This window comes from Callorhinus ursinus, unplaced genomic scaffold (genome assembly GCF_003265705.2).
Source record: "Callorhinus ursinus isolate GAN/ISIS: 27379988/994484 unplaced genomic scaffold, GSC_fseal_2.0 scaffold23, whole genome shotgun sequence".
Classification (NCBI taxonomy): Eukaryota; Metazoa; Chordata; class Mammalia; order Carnivora; family Otariidae; genus Callorhinus; species Callorhinus ursinus.
The window spans coordinates 699,336-720,180 of record NW_027397085.1 but is presented as its reverse complement, the minus strand read 5'-3'; the positions used below and the strand labels follow the sequence as shown (position 1 = coordinate 720,180).

Sequence of the window (20,845 nt, the reverse complement as noted above, 5' to 3'; positions counted from 1 at the left end):
AGAGGGATACTTTCTCATTAGACGTAGAAGTGGACTTTATTTTGATGATAATTAAAAATGCAAGTTTATCATATTACAAGCTATCCTTCCACGTTAGGCCCTCTCAGTTTGTCAGCCAGATTAGAATATTAAGATTAATGGAATTCTGCAGGGCAAAACAAATATCCAAGAGGGAATATTTTTGTCTATCAGAACAAATTGAGAACTCAGAAATAGCATTGCTACATTGTTGATGCATGAGTTTTCATTTAGGATTGATTAGCTATAAAACCAATACTTTCGGGCGCCTGGGTGGCTCAGTCGTTAAGCGTCTGCCTTCGGCTCAGGTCATGATCCCAGGGTCCTGGGATCGAGTCCCACATCGGGCTCCCTGCTCAGCGGGAAGCCTGCTTCTCCCTCTCCCACTCCCCCTGCTTGTGTTCCTGCTCTCCCTGTCTCTCTCTGTCAAATAAATAAATAAAATCTTAAAAAAAAAAAAAGTTTTATAAAACCAGTACTTTCAGTCAACTGAACAACTGAAATGAGAATAAACTACAAAGATACGCAGTCACCAAGTAGTGAGCCAGAGTTTTAGCCTGTGAATAAGAGTTTGGGTTTTTTTTTTTGTTTTTTTTTACAAGTTATATGTTTACTCTTCCTTTTCAAAACTATAAAGTGGTTTATTTGAGATTTACTCTCTCCATAATACTATTTTTGATTGAAAAAGCTTACTAGATGCAAACTAGTCAACCAAGTAATTGAAGTAATTTTCTCACACCCTCTCAAACCCGAAGGTTTTGTCTTCATTACCTTGCTGTTGTAGATGAAATAGTTTAAATCTCTGAATAAATGTTAATATTGTCAGTTGTATCTTTTTGTACCATCTCTGTGTCCATTTCTTTTTTAATGCTGTGTCCATTTCTTTTTTAATGAATTGGAATCACACAGGTATAGAGTTTTTAAATAACATTTTCTTTTCTGATGGCAGAAGCAATACTTTTACTGTATTAAAAACTTGGGAGATAAAAAACACAAAGGAAAAATATTACCCCAATTTTGCCACCTAGAGAGAACCACTATTTAACATTCCTAGTAACTCTCATTTCAGTCTTTGTTCCACTTATATAAGTTTTATGTTTTAAGAATGATTTTTCTTTCTCTCCCAGTCGTGGCACAGATTGAAAAACAAAAGAGATTTGAACAGTATACTACCTTTAAGAGCTGCTATCCTGAAAAGATAACTGGCCTGTATTTCTTAATAAAATCTTCTGAGAAATAAAGAACAATAGTAACATCATAATGCATTTTGTTTACCTCCATCATGGTTTCTTTTTAATTGTTCTTGTTTTCATGTTTTATTTTTAAGAGGACATACTTATATAAAGATTGCATATTTTATTATGACATTTCCTAATAAAACCCTTTGATTTAAAGATGTATTTTTGAAAATGTTTACATTGATTAGTAATATTATGGCATGAACTTTCAGATCAGATAAAATATTTTTTGGGGAATTATCTGAACAAATAAAAGGTTTTTGATATAACTTCAATTAATTATACCACATGCTAATACTAAAGATATGTGTGGAATTTTGGAAAGGGATTGATTCATACATACTTAACGTATAACGTACAGTAGATAGTTTGTTGTCTCTCTATTCTAGTAAAGTGAAGATTCAAGCCAGTTATTCAGTTACTTGAAGCAAAATGAAATCTGTTATTTCACTGAAATCACTGCAGAGGCTTGAAATACTGGACAATTGCCTTAAGTCTTCACTTGACTCACCAGGATAGACTGAGGCTTTGGGTGTGTCTCTATTAGCATTTCATTAGTACCTCACATGCTTTTGATGTACTCTTGAGATTGCTTTAAATTTTTTGTTGAAAACAGTACATTTTGCACTGTAGTAATATGAGCACTAACTCTGTATTTTTCAGCAGTTAGTAAATTGTTTTAAAGAATTAGTTCATTGTAGACATTTTGAAAAGATTGTAAGTCCCCTGTGCTTTATGATAGTTTAGTGCATTGTGCACTTTTACTTTATTTCATGTTTTCTTGCTTTTATTTTCCCTGTGACGTGAAGCATCAGACTGGGGAAAGATCAAAGTTGAGATTATATCCTATTGATGGTATCAGATTTCTTCTGTATACAGTTACAGGATTGTAATCTAAACTGGAATTTTTAGGCAGTAAGCCACTATAAAATGTTTTAGGTAAGACATAAAATTATTATAAATAAAAACTTAATGTTTGTAAAGATAACTTTTTTAGTATTTTTTTTCCATATGAAGAAGTAGTGGTAGCTGCTTAAAAAAAGGCTACAGTGTTTTATTAAGGTTGTTTTTGGTTTATGTAAATATTTGTAAATTGGTCAGTGCCTGTACATTTAAATATGAAAAGTAATCTTGAAAACAATTTTAACTTTTTCAGAAAGACTGTGTACAACTTCTTTTAGGCCTGCTGTAGCACAGTTTGTACCTTTAATGTATTTGGGTTTTTTGCAGACCAATTCAAATGCTAAGACTTTTGCTTTTCTTTGACTTGTAAAGGTGCATATTTTCCTTTTCTTCTTTAAGTTTAAATTTTTGTATGATGTCAAATGGAATAAAGTTTATATATGGAAATTGTTGGTGTGTTTTGTTTTGTTTTGTCTCTGTGCTAGTCTTTTGCGATGAGATTGAGGCTGTAGTTCTCATCTAGAACTGAACTGAAGCTAACTTTTATGCTTGATAATATAGATTATACAGAGAATCTCAGAATTGAGTTCATTCTTGGTTAAGCCAGCTAACCACATCAACACTGTATTTCTCTGGCTTTATTAGGAATGAAGCTTTCCACATAGGTGAATTTTTTTAGATTACTCATGTTCAGCACTTTTGAGGCAATGGAGCTTTATACATCAGTTCTTTTTCTTGGTAGTTTTCCTAAAATACACACTGTGCAACTGCTTTATCAGAATGTACTGAGTATAATTAATATTCTAGTGATGACTCTGATAATCATTAAAAACAATAAAAAACAGTCCTAGTACTCCATGGTAGTACTGTGTAGCTCTCAGGGATGTTTAAGTGCGAAGGGTGTTCTGCCTCGACAGTATTGGGACATTTCCTAAGAAAGCCCTAGCATTCATTTACCATGGTATGGACTCTTTTATTGCCCCTGTTTTCTCAGCGCTCAGTGCCACGTACTCCCCCACCCCCTCATTTTGCTGCTGCTACTTTTTAGCTATCTTGCTGTAACACATAGATAAAGAAGTTATTTGTTAATAAATTTATACCCATTTCCAAATCAATAGACTGAAGCCTAAGATTATGTACCTTGTGATAGATGTGTCAGATAAGTGAGCTGTATATTGAGGGAATTTTTTAGACTTTTATTTTTAGTTTGAATTTTTGAATTTTTGTGTGGTGAATAATACATTCTTTTATGTTCTATTTGTATTGATCTGGCCATTTCATTTGCATGCATTATTAAGAAGATAGTGTTACAAAGTTAAAAATGTGTTATCGGTACTGCAGTTCTACATTTTGGATTGGTTTGAACTAGGATCTTTGCAAATAAATCTTGACTTTAATTAGTGTTCCCAAGAAATTTTGAGTTAGATGGAAGGAATATACAGCAGCTACCTGTAGTTTTGGTGAGTTTAACAGATTCCCACAGCTATGATTGCATTCTTTTTGTCCTAGGTGAGGAGTCAGTCATTTGGGATTACTAGTTGGATAAATCTAGCTCATGTTAAGATAATAACTTGCTGAACCTGGTTTAATGAACCCTGGAAGACTGGACTCCTCTGTCTTCCCTTCCCATACACACCAGCTGATACTTCTGTACTGTATCTGAATTATCTGCAATTCTTTGCTCACAGACTTAATACACACATACAAGCTAGTGTAACTGGTGAATATTACCTAACTTATGTTCATCATATTTAGCAACTCTGTGAATAGAATTTGCTGTAATTAAAAATAAATGTTAGCTATTCTAGCCATAAAATCATCCTCATGAAAAGAAGACCGTTATATAAAGATATCTCTATCTGTTGTATGTACTGGGCAGGTCTGGTCCTGTTTTCTTCAGGCAACATTCATTAAGTGTCTACTCTGTGCTAAGTACTTTGCTTGCTCTGGCCTTGTAAGAGATGGGGATGGTGTGGAAAAAGATGAGTAACAAATTTATAGAGTGACTGAGGCAAAGAGACACAAACATAATTTGAATATAGGATAATGGAACCCGAAAGGGGTATTGAACTTAACCTGGGCATTTCAGAGAAAGGTGGTGATCTTGAATGGAGAGTCAGTCACCAGGTAAATAAAGGTTGGGAAAACCTTTCAGGCAGAAGGAACTGTAAGTAAAGGCACAGTGGTGTGACTTGATAAATGTTGGGAATCCTGACTTCTAAAGAAGAAACGAGATGTGGGCTGTTGTTATCCAGTGTTCATCTTCCCTAAGGAGCTTGGGCTTTAGTCCTTGAGCATGGGGAAGCCATTAGAGTGGTTTTAAGCGTAAGCACGCTATGATCCAACGCAAGTCTGGGGCCTTTGGGTTGAGTTTCAGACAGAACTTAGACTTTGGCCAATGTGAGGAAAATTATTTCTCTTGAAGGTTTTTAGGAGAGAGAAAAATGCCCTGACTTAAACAGTCTACAGGTCACCAAGGATGAGAATACACAATTATTTGATTTGCAAACACAAAAGGAGGCAATATGAAGGAACAATGGTTGAAAACTGGGCCCTTGAAGATGGCAGACCTAGCTTTGTTTCCCATAGGATCACATACTAGGCAGGAGACCTTGAGCCAGCCAGCTTCCCAAGCTCTTCTGAGCCTCAGTTTTCTGATCTAAAAAACCAGCATTGCAGTTAAAAGTACCACAGCAGAATTGTGAGGGGGTAATGGAAATGAGACCCTTAGCAGAGTGCCTGAACTAGTAAGCGCTATGCTTAGTAAGGAGTAGTTACTTGGTTGGGATGAAGGGTCCATCAAGTAGTTGGGCACCAAGCATACAGCACACCAAAGCCACACTGGAGGGAAGAGAGGCGGGGTTGGGTGCCTTTCCTCCTTTCAAGCCCCTGGTGCAGCTGGAATCTAACCCCCCTTCGGAAGGGTGATCAAGAGTTGCCCAAAGGGCCGCCAGGGATCTGCCTAAACTGGAGCGGGGAGGGTCGGGGAGGGGGAAGTTGGCAGACGCAGGGGAAGAGAACTCGCTGAGCCCGGGCCCCAGAAGCTCGGTGGCGAAACTTTGACGCCTTCTATTTAAAGCCTCGGGGCTAGCCCGCCCCCGGGGCCGGGAACCCGAGCCGCCCGCCGGGGCAGGGCAGAGCCTGGCCGGGTCGGGGCCAGAGGCGCAGTCAGAGGGAGAACACCGGGCGCGCGCGGGCGGCTCCGGCTCCAGCTCCGGCTCCGGCCCGGCAGAGGCACGATGGCGAGCAGCGACAGCACCTACGCCGCGGAGAGTCCCCTCGGCTCCGACGGGGACGAGGAGGCCACCCGAAGGCTGGAGAGCGACGAGGAATCGGAGAGCGAGGAGGACGAAACGGCCGCGGAGTCGGAGGAGGAGCCGGACGCCAGGTAGCGTGCTCCCCTCTCAGGCCACAGTCCGAGCGCTTGCCCGGCCGCAGGCCTGGAAATGCGGCCTCGAGGGCAGGGGCTTCGCAGGGAGACTCCGCAACGCTTCCCTTTTCTTTTTCAGCTAGCGTGCCCTGCCTCCGAGCTATGCACTTTCTTTCAGGGGATGCTGCCTTGGTAAGAAACTTGAAGGTGAAGGTGCTTGCTGTCAGCTAGAGTGACAGGCCCGCCTGCAGCAGCAAAGTTCATTACCGCCCCTCCTCCTCCTCTCCGCCACCCCCGCCCCCCCTCCGCCCAGCAACTTGTGACTTGCTCTTGTTTATTCCTGGGGATTTACTTAGGGTCCTGCCTAACTGCAGAAATGTGTTGAACCGCTTATATTTGGCCCAAGGCATAGGAACAATCTTAAAACCCTGAGCTAGAGGAGAAGAGGATATGAGTGGGGGTGGAGACGGAGAGGGCTGCTTTAGAGCCTTCAAATGACTGCCTGGAGGGCTCTTGGAACCTGCACTAGGTCGCTGTAAGAGGACTTTAATTTGGTACAAAGGCTCGTAAATTACTTGGAGAAAAACATGAGTTTCAATAACCCGTGTTCTTAAAATCCTGCTTTTTTTTTCATGGTTCCAAATATCAACGTTTCAATGAATGTGATTACAATTAGGCAATACTGTATAAAAAATATGGGTCTCCTTCCACCTACATCTCCCAGCCTTCATGTCGGCCCTAAAATGAGAATAGTAGGACTCATCTCCTATTTGGATTTGTTTCTACTTTCACATGTTCTCTTTGGGGTATGGGTTTTTTGTTTCTTTGTTTTGTTTTGTCAGTCAGTGATGTCCTTTCCTAAATCTATTAATATCAGTAGAATGGCTTTGTAGGGGACAGATGGATGTACAGCATTTCAGAATGCCACGTTAAAAGTTCCGTCCAACCAAAGCCAGCAGAGCTGAAGTTGAAATAGCCCATGGAGTAGGACCGATTAAGGCGACTAGTCAGTCAGTTTAGAAGTCTGGAATGTTGGTCACATATTTCTCTAGTAACTGCCAAGTGGGAAGTAGGCACAGCACCTGTCCTCAAGGACTTTATGGAAGAAGTTAGCAATATGGGGAGTATGAGTCTCTGTGCCAAATAAATGAGAGGGGCAGGGAGGAAGAGAGTGTGTAGATCGGTGCTGCTTTGAGAAGTGGGCATGACCTGGGCTTTAGTGAGTAGGCAGGAGATGCTGAAAGGAAAAGAGGAAGAGAAGATACCTGTGGGAAACGGAACAGGGAATAGTGACCTGTGATTCCTGGACAATACTGAGAAGGGAAATCTGCCAATCCCAGCCTTTATAACCTTTCCCCCTTAATGGTGTTCAGGATCCTTATCTTTGCCCAACCAAAATTTACCACCTAGAGAATTTGCAAACTCGTTTACTCTAAAATGTGAGCAGCTGACAGTGATTCAAAGCACATTGAGGTTGCATTGCCCTTTAACAAAGGTCAAGATCTTCAGGTAAAGATAGGATTTATCTGTAGTAAATTTCAGCCTGCTCTGACTACAGATGGTAAGGGTGGACATTAGGGCAAGAATTGGAATTAATAGAGTGAGGGCAACCAGAGGGAATGGGGTGGGGGTGGAGGCCTTGCAAACCATCACACTTTTTAATTTTGGATTTGATGACATGGATAACAAGAAATCAGTAAGCCTGTGAGCAAGATTTAGGAAAACAGACTGGAGTTATGGAAGGATTGCTGATAGCAGACTGGAAGTTGGTTTTAGAAGGACTCAGATCAGGGAGACAGTAACAAAGAGAAAGATGTCTAGGGACTGAACCATGGCGAAGGCCAGGGGAAAGGAGATGAAAACCATAGCTAGAGGTGGAGAGATGTCAGTGGGCAGGACCTCTCAGGGGAACTGGGAGTCCCCGACTTTTTCCTACTTCAAAGTGTTGTCACAAATCAAACTATTTTGTTGTAAGTTTACAAATATGGCCTAAAGTTCTCCCCCCCCCCCCCCCCCCGAGGCTAGAAGTGAGAATTTGGAATATTCTCTAAAGGATGGGAGGTAAGAATGCTTTCCCATCTTTCTTTGCCCCTTCCTCTTGGCTCTGCTGCCGAAGTTTTAGAGTTATAAGAGAGTCCACTCTGTGCCAGTCTTCGTGCTGAGTGTTTACGGATATTTTCTCATTTTAAACCCTCCCAGCAACACTATATGCTGACTGTCCTTTTATAGATGAGGAAACAGGCTTTATATGATTTACTGAGGGTATAAGGCAAGTCATAGAACCTGGAGGTGAGCCTGGGTCTGCTTCCTCCAAGCCACTGCTAGACTTTCACCACCTCCCTTCTTGTGCAGTCGAGAGACCCTTACTGTAGGTGGACCTGGAATAGCTCCAACTAGCTTCTACCTTGAAAAATTACTAGACCGCATTCTTTGCATAATAGTAGGAGTTTCCCCCCATCTTGAATGGAAAGGCTGTTTGCATTTTCTTGGCGGTTGGAACCATTCTCAGAAGTTAAATTACAAACTGGGTTTTTTTTAAACTAAGAGGCACTTAATAGTAAATAAGTGGAAATAGCCTAATAGTAACAGAATGATTATTGCATCTACTTTATGTGATGTTACTAAGCCATTATTAAAATGCTATTTATGAAGATTTCTAACAATATGGGAAATATGTATATTGAATATGAAAGAAATGCTCATTGTATAATTTAGAATGATCTCACTATAAAATATATATTGGAAAAAGGCCTAAAAGGTTAATAAAGTTTCATAAAAGGTTAATAAAGGTTAACATAATAAAGAATATAATAAAACTTATGGTAACCTTTATTAACCTTAAGGTTAAAAAAGGTTTATAGTGGCTGTCTCTAAGTGATGGGATAATGATTGACTAAAATTTTAAAAAATATCTGTATTTCTTGGTTTTTCTATAATGAACAGGTAGTGCACTTTATTATCAGAAAAAAAACCCTCAAAATTCAAAAGGCACAAGTGTAATCTGCTTGTAAACCTTTTCTTTACACTTTCAAAAATGGCAGGTGGAATTATCCATAGCCACCTTTCTGAATCAAGGAAAAAATTCCCTTTAATTGTAAAAATGCTTTTCTAGTGCATAAAAGCTCATTATTACACATGCCAATGCTTGTATTGAATCAGAGAACTACCCTCCTGATGTATTATTTAGTGATATGAGTATGATATATGGCATGAAGAAACCCGAGTGTGAATCCTACTAGCCATTCTATCATGGGCAAATTCCCTATTTTCTCGGAGCCTTAATTTTCTCATCTGTAAAATGGTAGTAATACTTCCTAATTTATAAGGTTGTCATAGGATTAAATAAACTATGTGAATATGTGTAAGAGTACTTGCCCTTAGGAAGTTCCCAATAAGTTTTAGTTTCTTACCTCACTTCAGATGAACCATTATTGGCAGCAAAGCTTTATCTTCTGCCCACCTCCATCAATGAGGGGAGAATGATGGTCTCAGTTTTTAATATGAGTCATGATCCTATTTCACTTTGACTTTCCTGTATTCATTCATTCACTACACATTCATGGAATACCTACTAATTGCCATGGACCATGCAAAGGTGCTAGGGATACAAAAATTACTAAGAATTCATTACCATTCCAAGGTGTTCGCATTCTCATTGGAGAAATAGAAATAGAAAAACACAATTATGTCATTAAGTGTTATAAGAGGTTTGAGGAAAAAAAGGTCTATATGAAGTACCTCAAAGTAGGGATCTAGTCCTGGGATCCATCTTGCCTGGAAGGAATGGGGAAGTCTTCATCAGGGGCCTTGGGAGCAGGGTATTCAATCATAATGAAGTGCCTAGAGAGCTAGTAGTTTGTGACTATCAAAAATGATTTTTGTGTTGCTAAAACTTCATAAAAGTTAGATGTGGAAAGGAGCTCTATAGAATCCACAGGATGTTCAAGCTGCGAGAAGCTTTAGAAGCATCTTTCCCCAGCCAGTCCTTTTGCAGACTCAGGAGATGAATGTCAGGGGACATTTGTTCAAAGTCACATAAGTTTTTAGTGGTAGAATTGGGATTAGATCCAGCTGCCTCAGCTCCAATCCAATGTTCATTAATTTATTCATTCAACAAACATTTATTGAACTCCTGTGTGCCAGACACTTTCTAGGCAAAAGGATATAGCAGTGAACAAAATGAACAGTTTCTGCCTTCCTGGGAGTGACTTTCCAGTTCGGGGAGACAAACAAATAAATACGTAATATGCCAGGTGGCAATAAGTGATAGGAGGACAAATGCAGCAGGATAAGGGTTATGTTGTTTTTGGGTATGTTGGTGAAGAAGGCCTCTCTGATAAGGTGACACGAGCAGAGAAGGAAGGAATGAGTGTCCTAAGAAAAGGGAAGAGCTGCTCCACGGGCACTGGGGCAGGAACACGTGGGGCTTGTTTGAGGACACAAGGAGGTCAGGTTGCTGGAGCAGAGTAAATAAAGGGGAGAGGGGTGGGAGGTGAATCTGAGAAGTAGTTGGGTTACAGATCAGGTAGGGCTTTACAGGCCATGGTGAGGACTTCATGTTTTAGTCTGAGTGGAATAGGAAGCTGTATTTGGTCTACCGTATCACTCAAGGTTTAAAACAAAGACCTGGTGATTGCAGTATTCCATTCGATAGTAAGGGCCTATGCATTCATATATTCATTAATAATATTTATTGTATGAAGACTGTGTGCCAAACACTGCTAAATGTTTCAAACGTATGGTCTTCTACATGGAGGGAAATATGTAAATAGGCACTCATTATTTTTGCATTTTTCTGACTGGAGACCAGTGAAGCCTGACCCTTTTAGTCTTTCTGACAGATTACCTAGAAATTTTTCAGTATTTTTGCTTTGGATCATTTTCTGTTGTTCAGTCTTAATTTCTCTATTTATGCACAGAGGTTTTTTGCCACAGCAGTACCCAAAACTTAGAAATCATCTTGAATTGCAGTTTTGCTAGTGCCTGTATAAAATAGGTCTGTCCGAGCTGATAGGAGTAAAATTATTAGTGACATTTACATTTAACTAATCATTGTAAGAAACAAAACTTTTGGAAGGTGAAGGCAGTTTGTAAGGGGTTTTTGTTATTAGTACGGAGCACTCTGTTTCCATATATCTATTTATATGCTGTCTCCCACTGCTGTGCTTACCCAGGTGTTTTGACAAGTGTGTTATTTGAGCCGGCCCTCTTTTGAGGTCAGTGGAAAGAGCTGAAATGGGAGGGGTGACTGCTCAGGATGCCAAAGACTGAGGGAGGAGAGAGATTATTACCACAGGCACTTGGAGCCAGAAACTGAAGAGCTATTTAAATGTTGGCTGCATGGGTGTTGCATGCCCTTGGTTAGACTTTGACTCAATGTAGAGAATACAGCAAGAGTTGGATTTTTTTTTTTTTTAACAGCAAACCTATTAATGTGTGGAACATATTGACTGTAGAATTTTGCAAATATAAAAGAAATGTGTCTTATATTTCTTGGATATTCTGAACCTAGGCTTAATGAAAACCTTGACTCAATTCAGACAATATAACCAAATTCCTTTTCCTACCAAGAAAACTTAGAAAACCAGGTTTAAGAGACTGGTTATGGCTTGTACCTGAAAGAGTACAAGCTTTGGCTTAGGCCAGCATTATCCAGTAGAAATATAATGTGAGCCACATATGTAATTTAAAATTTTCTAATAGCCACATTAAAAGATGTAAAAAGCAGGTGAAATTAATTTAAATAATTTATTTTATTTAACCCCACATCCAAAGTGTTATCATTTCAACATGTAATCAATATAAAAATTATTAATGGGATATTTTATATATTTTTATGCTAAGTCTTTGAAATTTGGTGTGTATTTCACTTTTCAGTGCATCTCGATTCCTCCCTCACAGCTATGTTTTAAGTACTCAATAGCCGCATGTGGCTAGTGGGTACCATATTAGACAATGTGGGCCTGATAATACCTAGACATCCTTAGCATCACTGGAATCCACAGACCTGCTCCTAAAGTTGTATATGCCAGACCCTGTGCTAGGCACCAGGAGCATGAAGGTGATTGGGTGGCACAGTTGCTTCTCTCAAGCAGCTCAGTCTGGCACAGGGAAGCAATTAGCTCCAACATAATGTCATAAGCATTACACTAGGGATATTAACAAAGGAATAGAGAAAAGACATATATTCTTTTTCTTTCTTTCTTTTTTTTTTAAGATTTTATTCATTTGAGAGCGAGAGGGCACAAGCCAGGGGAGGGGCAGAGGGAGACGGAGAAGCTGACTCTCCGCTGAGCAGGGAGCCTGGTGCGGGGCTCAGTCCCAAGACCCCAGAATCATGACCTGAGCTGAAGGCAGACACTTAACTGGCTGAGCCATCCAGGTGTCCCAAGACATACATTCTTCTTAAAATTAGATTTAGAAAGGTTTTGCGGAGGTAATACAGCAGCTGGGCAGAAAGATATTTCAGGCACAATATGTGGTTAGATATTCCTTTAGGTCCTAGTTCCAACTCTTGTGCTGTTAATTGCTGCTCTGTCTAAGCTTTCTTTTTCTCCTCTCGAAGCACTCAGGATTTCTAAGCCTGAGAATATTTGTTGAATGAATAAGTGAATGGCATGAATAACTGAATGAATGAATAAACAAGTGAATTGTCAAATCATCCAGACTCCTGTGAGAAGCAAATTTAGTTGGGAGATTGAACCTGTTAGATTAGGGAGAATTTTGGTTACATTCATTGACCAGGAATTGACAATGTCCAGTGACTCTGGAAACACAGTAGCTTGGAGGGGACAGTGATAAGTACTGAGGGATTGTTCAATTAGGATGTCTGCGGTCATCATTCCCAACTTCTGTGACTTGTTGGAAAGCCTCCTTTAGACTGGCCCTTGAGCCAGATCATAGATGGGAGGATAAGAATAGGCTTTGCTTTTTGTCCAGAGAAAAGTCCTCTATTAAGGCAACTGAAGTGTATTCAGTTCCAAAATTCCACATCCTAATCTGATAAAGTCCATGATATGTGGGAAGATTAATTGATGCTACTGTTGTCTACCAAATTGAATGCTCCAAACCTTCTTATGGAGCCACTGATGTTTTCTTAGTTTGATGATGCTTCTCTTTAAAAAAAAATTAGCATGCTAAACAAATTTACATTCACCACAAATTCCTCTTAATGTCTGATTTCAGTAGGGCACTTAAAATTGTTGATTTGTAAATAAGATTAATTTCGTCCTGTTATGACTTTGTTAAATTGACATTTGTTAAGTGGAGCATAGGGTGCCAGATGGTGAGCCATAGTTTGACAAAAGACCACAAGAGAAATCGCAGTACAGAAGTTTATTACTCACAAGTCCTGGAGGAAGTACACAGCATAGCTCAGGGGGCCACATGGGGAAGTCAAGGCAGAGTGCAGAGAGAAAGTCAAGATCTGGGACATATGCCTTTATTAGGGTCCATGAGTGGAGGACTTTGGGGCTTCCTGGGCTGAGATTGGATCAGTCAATTCAAACTAAAATGAGTAGGGTTTTGGTATGCTCCATGGGGGTCTTATCTAAGGGGCACAGAGTGGGGAGGCATTGAAGATGGGGGAGATTGTTGATCACAAGAACTGTTGGGGAAGTCATATCAGGAACTTCAGTGGCATATGACTCTTCAGACGGTTACCCAGGGCATGTGCTAGCATGAGTGAGGCTGGTGTCAGTTTAAGGCTCCTGCAGGTCACTTAGCCAAACAAAATGGATGCCGAGGGAGCAATACCTCTGAGTAGCTTAGCTAAGCTCATGACACCTTCAATTTTAGAAATATAACTACTATAAAAAAAGAGGCTCATTCAACAAATACTTATTGGGGACCTACATAGAGTGAGTGAACAAAACAGAATTCCTAATCTTTAGAGTTCAGTTTCTGGAGAGGGCAGACAATAAACAAATAATCTCACATGCAATTAGTTGAAGTGAATGCATTGGTGAAATGAATTGGGCCTGGGGAACTGAGGTGGGGGTCTACCAGGACCCTGGCCCATCAAGTCTCAGTCCCTTAAGCTTCCTTGCTCGTTTCCCTGTGAGTTGTGTATCAGTCTCTGGGTCCATCTGGCTAGCCCTTCTCTATCTGTCTGCAGAAAAAGGTGTCACTGTCCTAGGTCCAAGTCTGGCAGGAAAGCCTGGCTGCTGATGGCACTTATCCTGGAAGGGGCCTTAGCATCATTTCCCTGACTTATGTTTCTGATGAGTGAACAGAGACCCAGGGAAGAAGCCCAACCATTATTTACTCAAGGAATAGCGAGTCTATTCCTTGCACTGTCACTTGTTATTTTGAGTTATTTTCACAATAACTCTATGATATAGGCATTGTTTTCATCTCCGTTTTATGAGAGAGAAAATGGAGGCTTAGTTGTACTGAATAATTTATCTAATGTCAGGCAGCTGGAAAGTGCACTAGGATTCTGACCCTAGTCTAATGACAGAGTGCTGGAACACTCATGAATTCTGGGCTCACCTCAAGTTCTTGCATATGTATACACAGTATACACACATCTGGTCTTTATTAGCCAATTTCTTTCTTTTTTACTTGAGTGTAAAATTACTTTTATTTTTTTTAATCCTTTAGAATCTTAGATTTTTTTATTATGTTATGTTAATCACCATACATTACATCATTAGTTTTTGATGTATTGTTACATGATTCATTGTTTGCATATAACACCGAGTGCTCCATGCAGTATGTGCCCTCTTTAGTACCCATCACCAGGCTAACCCATCCCCCACTCCCCTCCCCTCTAGAACCCTCAGTTTGTTTCTCAGAGTCCATAGTCTCTCATGGTTCATCTCCCCCTCTGATTTTCCCCCCTTCATTCTTCCCTTCCTGCTGCTTCTTCTTCTTCTTTTTTTTTTTAACATATAATGTATTATTTGTTTCAGAGGTACAGGTCTGTGATTCAACAGTCTTACACAATTCACAGCGCTCACCATAGCACATACCCTCCCCAGTGTCTATCACCCAGCCACCCCATCCCTCCACCCCCACCACTCTAGCAACCCTCAGTTTGTTTCCTGAGATTAAGAACTCTTCATATCAGTGAGGTCATATGATACATGTCTTTCTCTAATTGACTTATTTCGCTCAGCATAATACCCTCCAGTTCCATCCACGTCGTTGCAAATGGCAAGATTTCATTCCTTTTGATGGCTGTATAATATTCCATTGTATATATATACCACATCTTCTTTATCCATTCATCTGTCGATGGACATCTTGGCTCTTTCCACAGTTTGGCTATTGTGGACATTGCTGCTATAAACATTGGGGTGCACGTACCCCTTCGGGTCCCTACATTTGTATCTTTGGGGTAAATACCCAGTAGTGCAATTGCTGGGTCGAATGGTAGCTCTAATTTCAACTGTTTGAGGAACCTTCATACTGTTTTCCAGAGTGGTTGCACCAGCTTGCATTCCCACCAACAGTGTAGGAGGGTTCCCCTTTCTCCGCATCCCTGCCAACGTCTGTCGTTTCCTGACTTGTTAATTTTAGTGATTCTGACTGGTGTGATGTGGTCTCTCATTGAGGTTTTGATTTGGATTTCCCTGATGCTGAGTGATGTTGAGCACTTTTTCATGTGTCTCTTGGCCACTTGGATGTCTTCTCTGGAAAAATGTCTGTTCCTGTCTTCAGCCCATTTCTTGATTGGATCATTTGTTTGGGTGTAGAGTTTAAGAAGTTCTTTATAGATTTTGGATACTAGCCCTTTATCTGATATATCATTTGCAAATATCTTCTCCCATTCTGTTGGTTGTCTTTTGGTTTTGTTGACTGTTTCTTTTGCTGTGCAAAAGCATTTTATCTTGATGAAGTTCCAATAGTTCATTTTTGCCCTTGCTTCCCTTGCCTTTGGCGATGTTTCTAGGAAGAAGTTGCTGCGGCTGAGGTCGAAGACGTTGCTGCCTGTGTTCTCCTTTAGGATTTTGATGGACTCCTGTCTCATATTTAGATCTTTCAGCCATTTTGAGTCTATTTTTGTGTGTGGTGTAAGGTCAGTTTCATTCTTCTGCATGTGGCTGTCCAATTTTCCCAACACCATTTGTTGAAGAGACTGTCTTTTTTCCACTGGACATTCTTTCCTGCTTTGTTGAAGATGAGTTGACCATAGAGTTGAGGGTCCATTTCTGGGCTCTCGATTCTGTTCCACTGATCTATGTGTCTGTTTTTGTGCCAGTACTATACTGTCTTGATGACTACAGCTTTGTAGTAGAGCTTGAAGTCCGGAATTGTGATGGCACCAGCTTTGCTTTTCTTCTTCAACATTCCTCTGGGTATTCGGGGTCTCTTCTGGTTCCATACAAATTTTAGGATTATTTGTTCCATTTCTTTGAAAAAAGTGGATGGTATTTTGATGGGGATTGCATTGAATGTGTAGATTGCTCTAGGTATCACTGACATCTTTACAATATTTGTTCTTCCAATCCATGAGCATGGAACGTTTTTCCATTTCTTTGTGTCTTCCTCAATTTCTTTCATGAGTATTTTATAGTTTTCTGAGTACAGATTCTTTGCCTCTTTGGTTAGATTTATTCCTAGGTATCTTATGGTTTTGGGTGCAATTGTAAATGGGATCGACTCCTTAATTTCTCTTTCTTCTGTCTTGTTGTTGGTGTATAGGAATGCCACTGATTTCTGTGCATTGATTTCATATCCTGCCACTTTACTGAATTCCTGTATGAGTTCTAGCAGTTTTGGGGTGGAGTCTTTTGGGTTTTCCACATACAGTATCATATCATCTGCAAAGAGTGAGAGTTTGACTTCTTTGCCAATTCGGATGCCTTTTATTTCTTTTTGTTGTCTGATTGCTTGGCTTGGACTTCTAATACTATGCTGAATAGCAGTGGTGATAGTGCACATCCCTTCCGTGTTCCTGACCTTAGGGGGAAAGCTCTCAGTTTTTCCCCATTGAGAATGATATTTGCTGTGGGTTTTTCATAGATGGCTTTTATGATATTGAGGTATGTACCCTCTATCCCTATACTCTGAAGAGTTTTGATCAAGAAAGGATGCTGTACTTTGTCAAATGCTTTTTCCGCATCTGTTGAGAGGATCATATGGTTCTTGTTCTTTCTTTTATTAATGTATTGTATCACATATAATTATTTCAATTTGCTTCTGATTTTAAAAGCAAAGCATAAAAGATCCAGAAAATCTACGTAGTAGCTAATCCTGACCAGCACCTTAGCATAATAAGTTTCCTAGTGTGTAATAGGGAGAGTAGATCTTGTGTTTAAAAATAGACATTAGGCAATCTCGTGTGATTGAATTTTCATAAGGTCAAACATAGAAATACCAAAATAACTTCTCTACATGCTCTATAGGATCATATGATAAATGTTCAATAGGTATTTACTATAATATCTATAAAATTCAGATCCTTTGTTTAAAAGAATTTTTGGATTTAGCACAGTACACTTGGAAGTTTTCCTATCTAGTGTGTGTTTGTTTTCAGGAGAAAAGGAGGAGAAAAGTGAGACTGTTGTGGCCTTTGTCTCCTCTTAGAGTTTTTGGATCTCCAAGGTGGGCTTCAGTAAATCCCCTCTTCATCCAGCACTATTTGGGGCATAAACCAGGTTATCACGCAAAAACACCTGATAGGACTGAAAAGACCTGGTTTATCATCCTGGCTGTGCACTTACTTGCTGTGTGACTTGGTGCAAGACACTTAACCTCTGTGTGTTAAGGGTTACATAGATTTCAAGGCCCTCCCTGACCTGCTTACCTCTCACAGGTCCTCTCACATCCTTCTGCAATGTTCACTACATTCCAGCCCTGCTGGCTTCTTTCAGAACCTCCAACGTGCTCAGCCTGTTCCTGCATTCGTGTCTTTGTCTTCTCTCCCTGGTGCTTCTTCCCCAAATCTACTCTTCAGTATCAGTACAGATGACAAGAGACTTTCCTCAGCCACTCTGCCCATCAGGCTCTCTTCTTACCTTTCACTATCACATTATTCACGATTTCAGATTGCTCTTCATGGCACCATCACTATCTGAAATGGTGGGTTTTTTTTGGTTTGTTTATTCATTGTTTATTGCCACCACTAGAGGGAAAGCTCCATGAAGGCAGGGGCCTTGTTTCGCTTCTCCGCTGTGTCTCCAGCAGCTAGGGCACAGTCTGGCACACAGTAGGTCTTAAGAAATGGTTGTCGAATGAACAAGTGGTTGGAGCTCACCATGAAACATTTCATTCCAGGGCCTCGGGTTTCCCTTTCTTAGATCAGCACTGCTCATACCATCACAGTCTCAAATCATTTTGTTCCTGGGTGCCAAGACAAGGGCACAGAGAATGAGAGCTCACAAGCGGTCTTTGAATTTGGCAAAAGGCCAGCCAAATAGAGAGAAATTAAGGACAGAAGTGCTAACACCTCTGAGAGGGCTAAAAGTTTAAGCCTGTCAGCATCTGATTTAGATTGGATTCCCCTTTGAACAATTCCCTTCAAATTCAGGACCTAAGACACTCTCCTGGGAGAAGGGGGCATCAGAAAAGGGAAAGTGGGTGCTTAGGAGTGACAGGACTCCAGAGGCCCATTGGAGCTACAGTTGTGGTCCTGCTCAGAGGAGTGAGCAAAGGATACTACCTCAGACATTGCAGAAAACAACTTTCTCCAAGCCCTCGGCCTCAGATCACTCATAACTCTGGGAGGGAGGGATATTCTTATTTCCCTGACTCAGAGAGTCCAGGATACAAAAGGAGGGGTGGGGAGAAAGCATACACAAAGTTGGCAGTGTTGATACATGAACTGAAATTGCCTGATAACAAAATACGTAGTTAAATCTGTGGATAGAATTAGGACTCCTACTCCATTTACATACTCGACCCTTTGGAAGAAAATCCCTGGATATCAACCCAGGTTGACAGGAGATGCAGGGTCACTCAGCCTCTGTGGATCAAGGCGGAGAGAGGACTGCCAGCAGCAGAAAATTGGGGCCTTAGCATCTGAATAACTTCCAACAATCAATGGCCTACTTAATCTTAGAGTAGAATGGCGAGAAATGGCAACAATTTCTTAAGAGTTTTCTTTCCATTTCTCTCTGCTCCAGTTCTTACCTACTGCTCAAACTGCAAGATTTCCACTTGTCAATCCCACAAGTTCCCCTGGCCTGAGTTTGTGTAGCTTAAGAGTTGAGAATCACAAATTCAGAAACCCAGGCTTTAGTAACAACATTGCCTCTGAACAGCTTTCCATTTGCCAGTGAAGTCTTATGTGAATGATTTTCTCTAGGTGAGGGGAGCTGCCTTGGGTTCCCATCTATGTCTGTCAGGTTTTGAGTTGTAATAGAAGCTAGCTGTGACCAATTTAAGCACAAAATGACTGTATTCACAGGATCCTGGTAGTTCAGAGAATCATGAGAAGTGTGGAAAAGAGGGATTAGGTAGCCAGGAACAACCGTTAAAACCATGCCTCAAAACTGGTCTGGTGGACTATAGAACTCAATCATAAAAAGACAAATAACCCAATTTTAAAATGGGCAAAGGATCTGAATAGACAGTACTCCAAAGAAGATAGACAATTGTCCAATGAGCACATGAAAAAAGTGTACCTTTTCCCATGAAATATCACCTGAATTTAACTATCACTGTTTATTCTAGCTTTGACTTTCCATTTTATGATAAAAACAAACAAGTCTTTAACTTAGGCTTCAACGTGACCTGTCTTGCACATCTTGGTATCTGCTTTGAGGTTTCAAAGCTGTATGGAAATCTCTTAACTATATATTTGCCATTATTAGAAAGTTAATTGCCTTTTAATTCTTTTAGTCCTATATACCTAGGTCAATCCTCCTCTGGAGATTTATGCTCCAACACACAAGGTGGGCTACTACGATCCCGGTCAGGGGGTGAAATGAGACTCAAGTAGTATCAGATTATCTTTTCTAGTAACTTGGAAATGGAGACACACATTCTATTTAGCTAGTTTTAGAAACAAAAGATTTGGGGGACAGGTCTCAACTTTTTGGAAATCTATTCCACTTTATTTTGATCTTTTCAATAATATTTTGGGGGCGCCTGGGTGGCATAGTCAGTTAAGTGTCTGCCTTCAGCTCAGGTCATGATCTCAGGGTCCTGCGATTGAGCTCTGCGTTGGACTCTCTGCTCAGCCGAAATCGGCTTCTCCCTCTCCCTCTGCCTCTGTGATCTCTTTCACTCTCACTCTCTCTCAAATAAATAAATAAAATCTTAAAAAAAATAATATTTTGGATAGAATACTGGTTTTTCTGTTTTTTAAAAAATTGTTAATTTTTCTATTAGTCAAAAAAATTCTAGGGGCGCTTGGGTGGCTCGGTCATTAGGCATCTATCTGCCTTTCAGCTCAGGTCATGATCCCAAGGTCCTGGGACAGAGCCCCTCATCAGGCTCCCTGCTCGGCGGGAAGTCTGCTTCTCCCTCTCCCACTCCCCCTGCTTGTGTTCCCTCTCTCGCTGTGTCTCTCTCTGTTAAATAAATAAATAAAATCTTTAAAAAAAAATTCTAAATTTACTTCTGCAAACTGTCCAAGAAGAACATTAGCTAAATTGCTGAGTGTAACTTGGTGTCTGAGTTAGTACCCGGAAAAAAAAATGCTATTTAAAACTAAATAAAGGCTATCTGTCAAGGCAGGGGCTCTGGAATATAGAAGATGGGTGGAGAGGAGATCCTATATAGATGGGAAGGGTAGGACTCTGAATGTGGGATCACTCAAGTGAGCTTCTAAAACCGTAAAACAGTCCACCCAAAATAGAGCACATACAAGGAATGCCTCTGTCCCAGAATTCTGTGAGCACAATTTATTGTCTATACAGGGGTAAGAGAGTGAAAGCCATCTGAATCTATCCTGTTGCTCAGGAAGGCCTCCATCCTTCATCAAGACAGCTCATGCCATCCGCTAGAGGTGAGGTTGTAATGTTTTTCCCACTCCTTTCTCTTTGTTCTTTGGAATATAGAGGTTGAGAGAGGGAGAAGCAATAAAATACCTTTCCAGAAAGCCAGGATTCTGTTTTTGTTTTTGGTTTCTCTTAATCTCCCTGGGAAATAATTGTTTGTTACAAAGAAAAACAGAACTCCAAGCAATTGTATAGACTCTGGGACTGAAGGTGCTGGTTGGTGGCAGCCCTACTGAGCCATGTGCAAGAGAAATTGAGGAAGCTGTGCTAAAGGAGAGAGAGACAGAGAGACAAGAATTCCTCATGGTTTTCCTGTTTCCTCTTCCCTCTGAGACCTAGATACATCTGCCCTTCCACATTTTGTTTTAAGCACCAAGAGTGCTTTAATCTCTCCTTAACATTTCTTTTTTTTTTTTTTTTTT

General features: G+C 40.4%; 2 protein-coding genes across 5 annotated transcripts in view; both read left to right on the top strand.

Moving 5' to 3' along the window:
• The window catches only part of TENT2 (terminal nucleotidyltransferase 2), a 71,550-nt gene extending 68,944 nt beyond the window's left edge, over nt 1-2,606 (top strand). For all 4 annotated transcript variants that reach the window (XM_073905279.1, XM_025892667.2, XM_025892669.2 and 1 more), the window contains one exon: nt 1,146-2,606. In XM_073905279.1, the coding sequence (XP_073761380.1) occupies nt 1,146-1,220 (75 nt within the window). In that variant the 3' untranslated portion in view covers nt 1,221-2,606. The remainder of the gene's footprint in view (nt 1-1,145) is intronic.
• A 2,666-nt stretch (nt 2,607-5,272) lies between these two features.
• The window catches only part of CMYA5 (cardiomyopathy associated 5), an 88,316-nt gene continuing 72,743 nt past the window's right edge, over nt 5,273-20,845 (top strand). Inside the window, exon 1 of the mRNA XM_025892714.2 lies at nt 5,273-5,547. Coding sequence (XP_025748499.1) covers nt 5,399-5,547 — 149 coding nt within the window. The 5' untranslated portion in view covers nt 5,273-5,398. The remainder of the gene's footprint in view (nt 5,548-20,845) is intronic.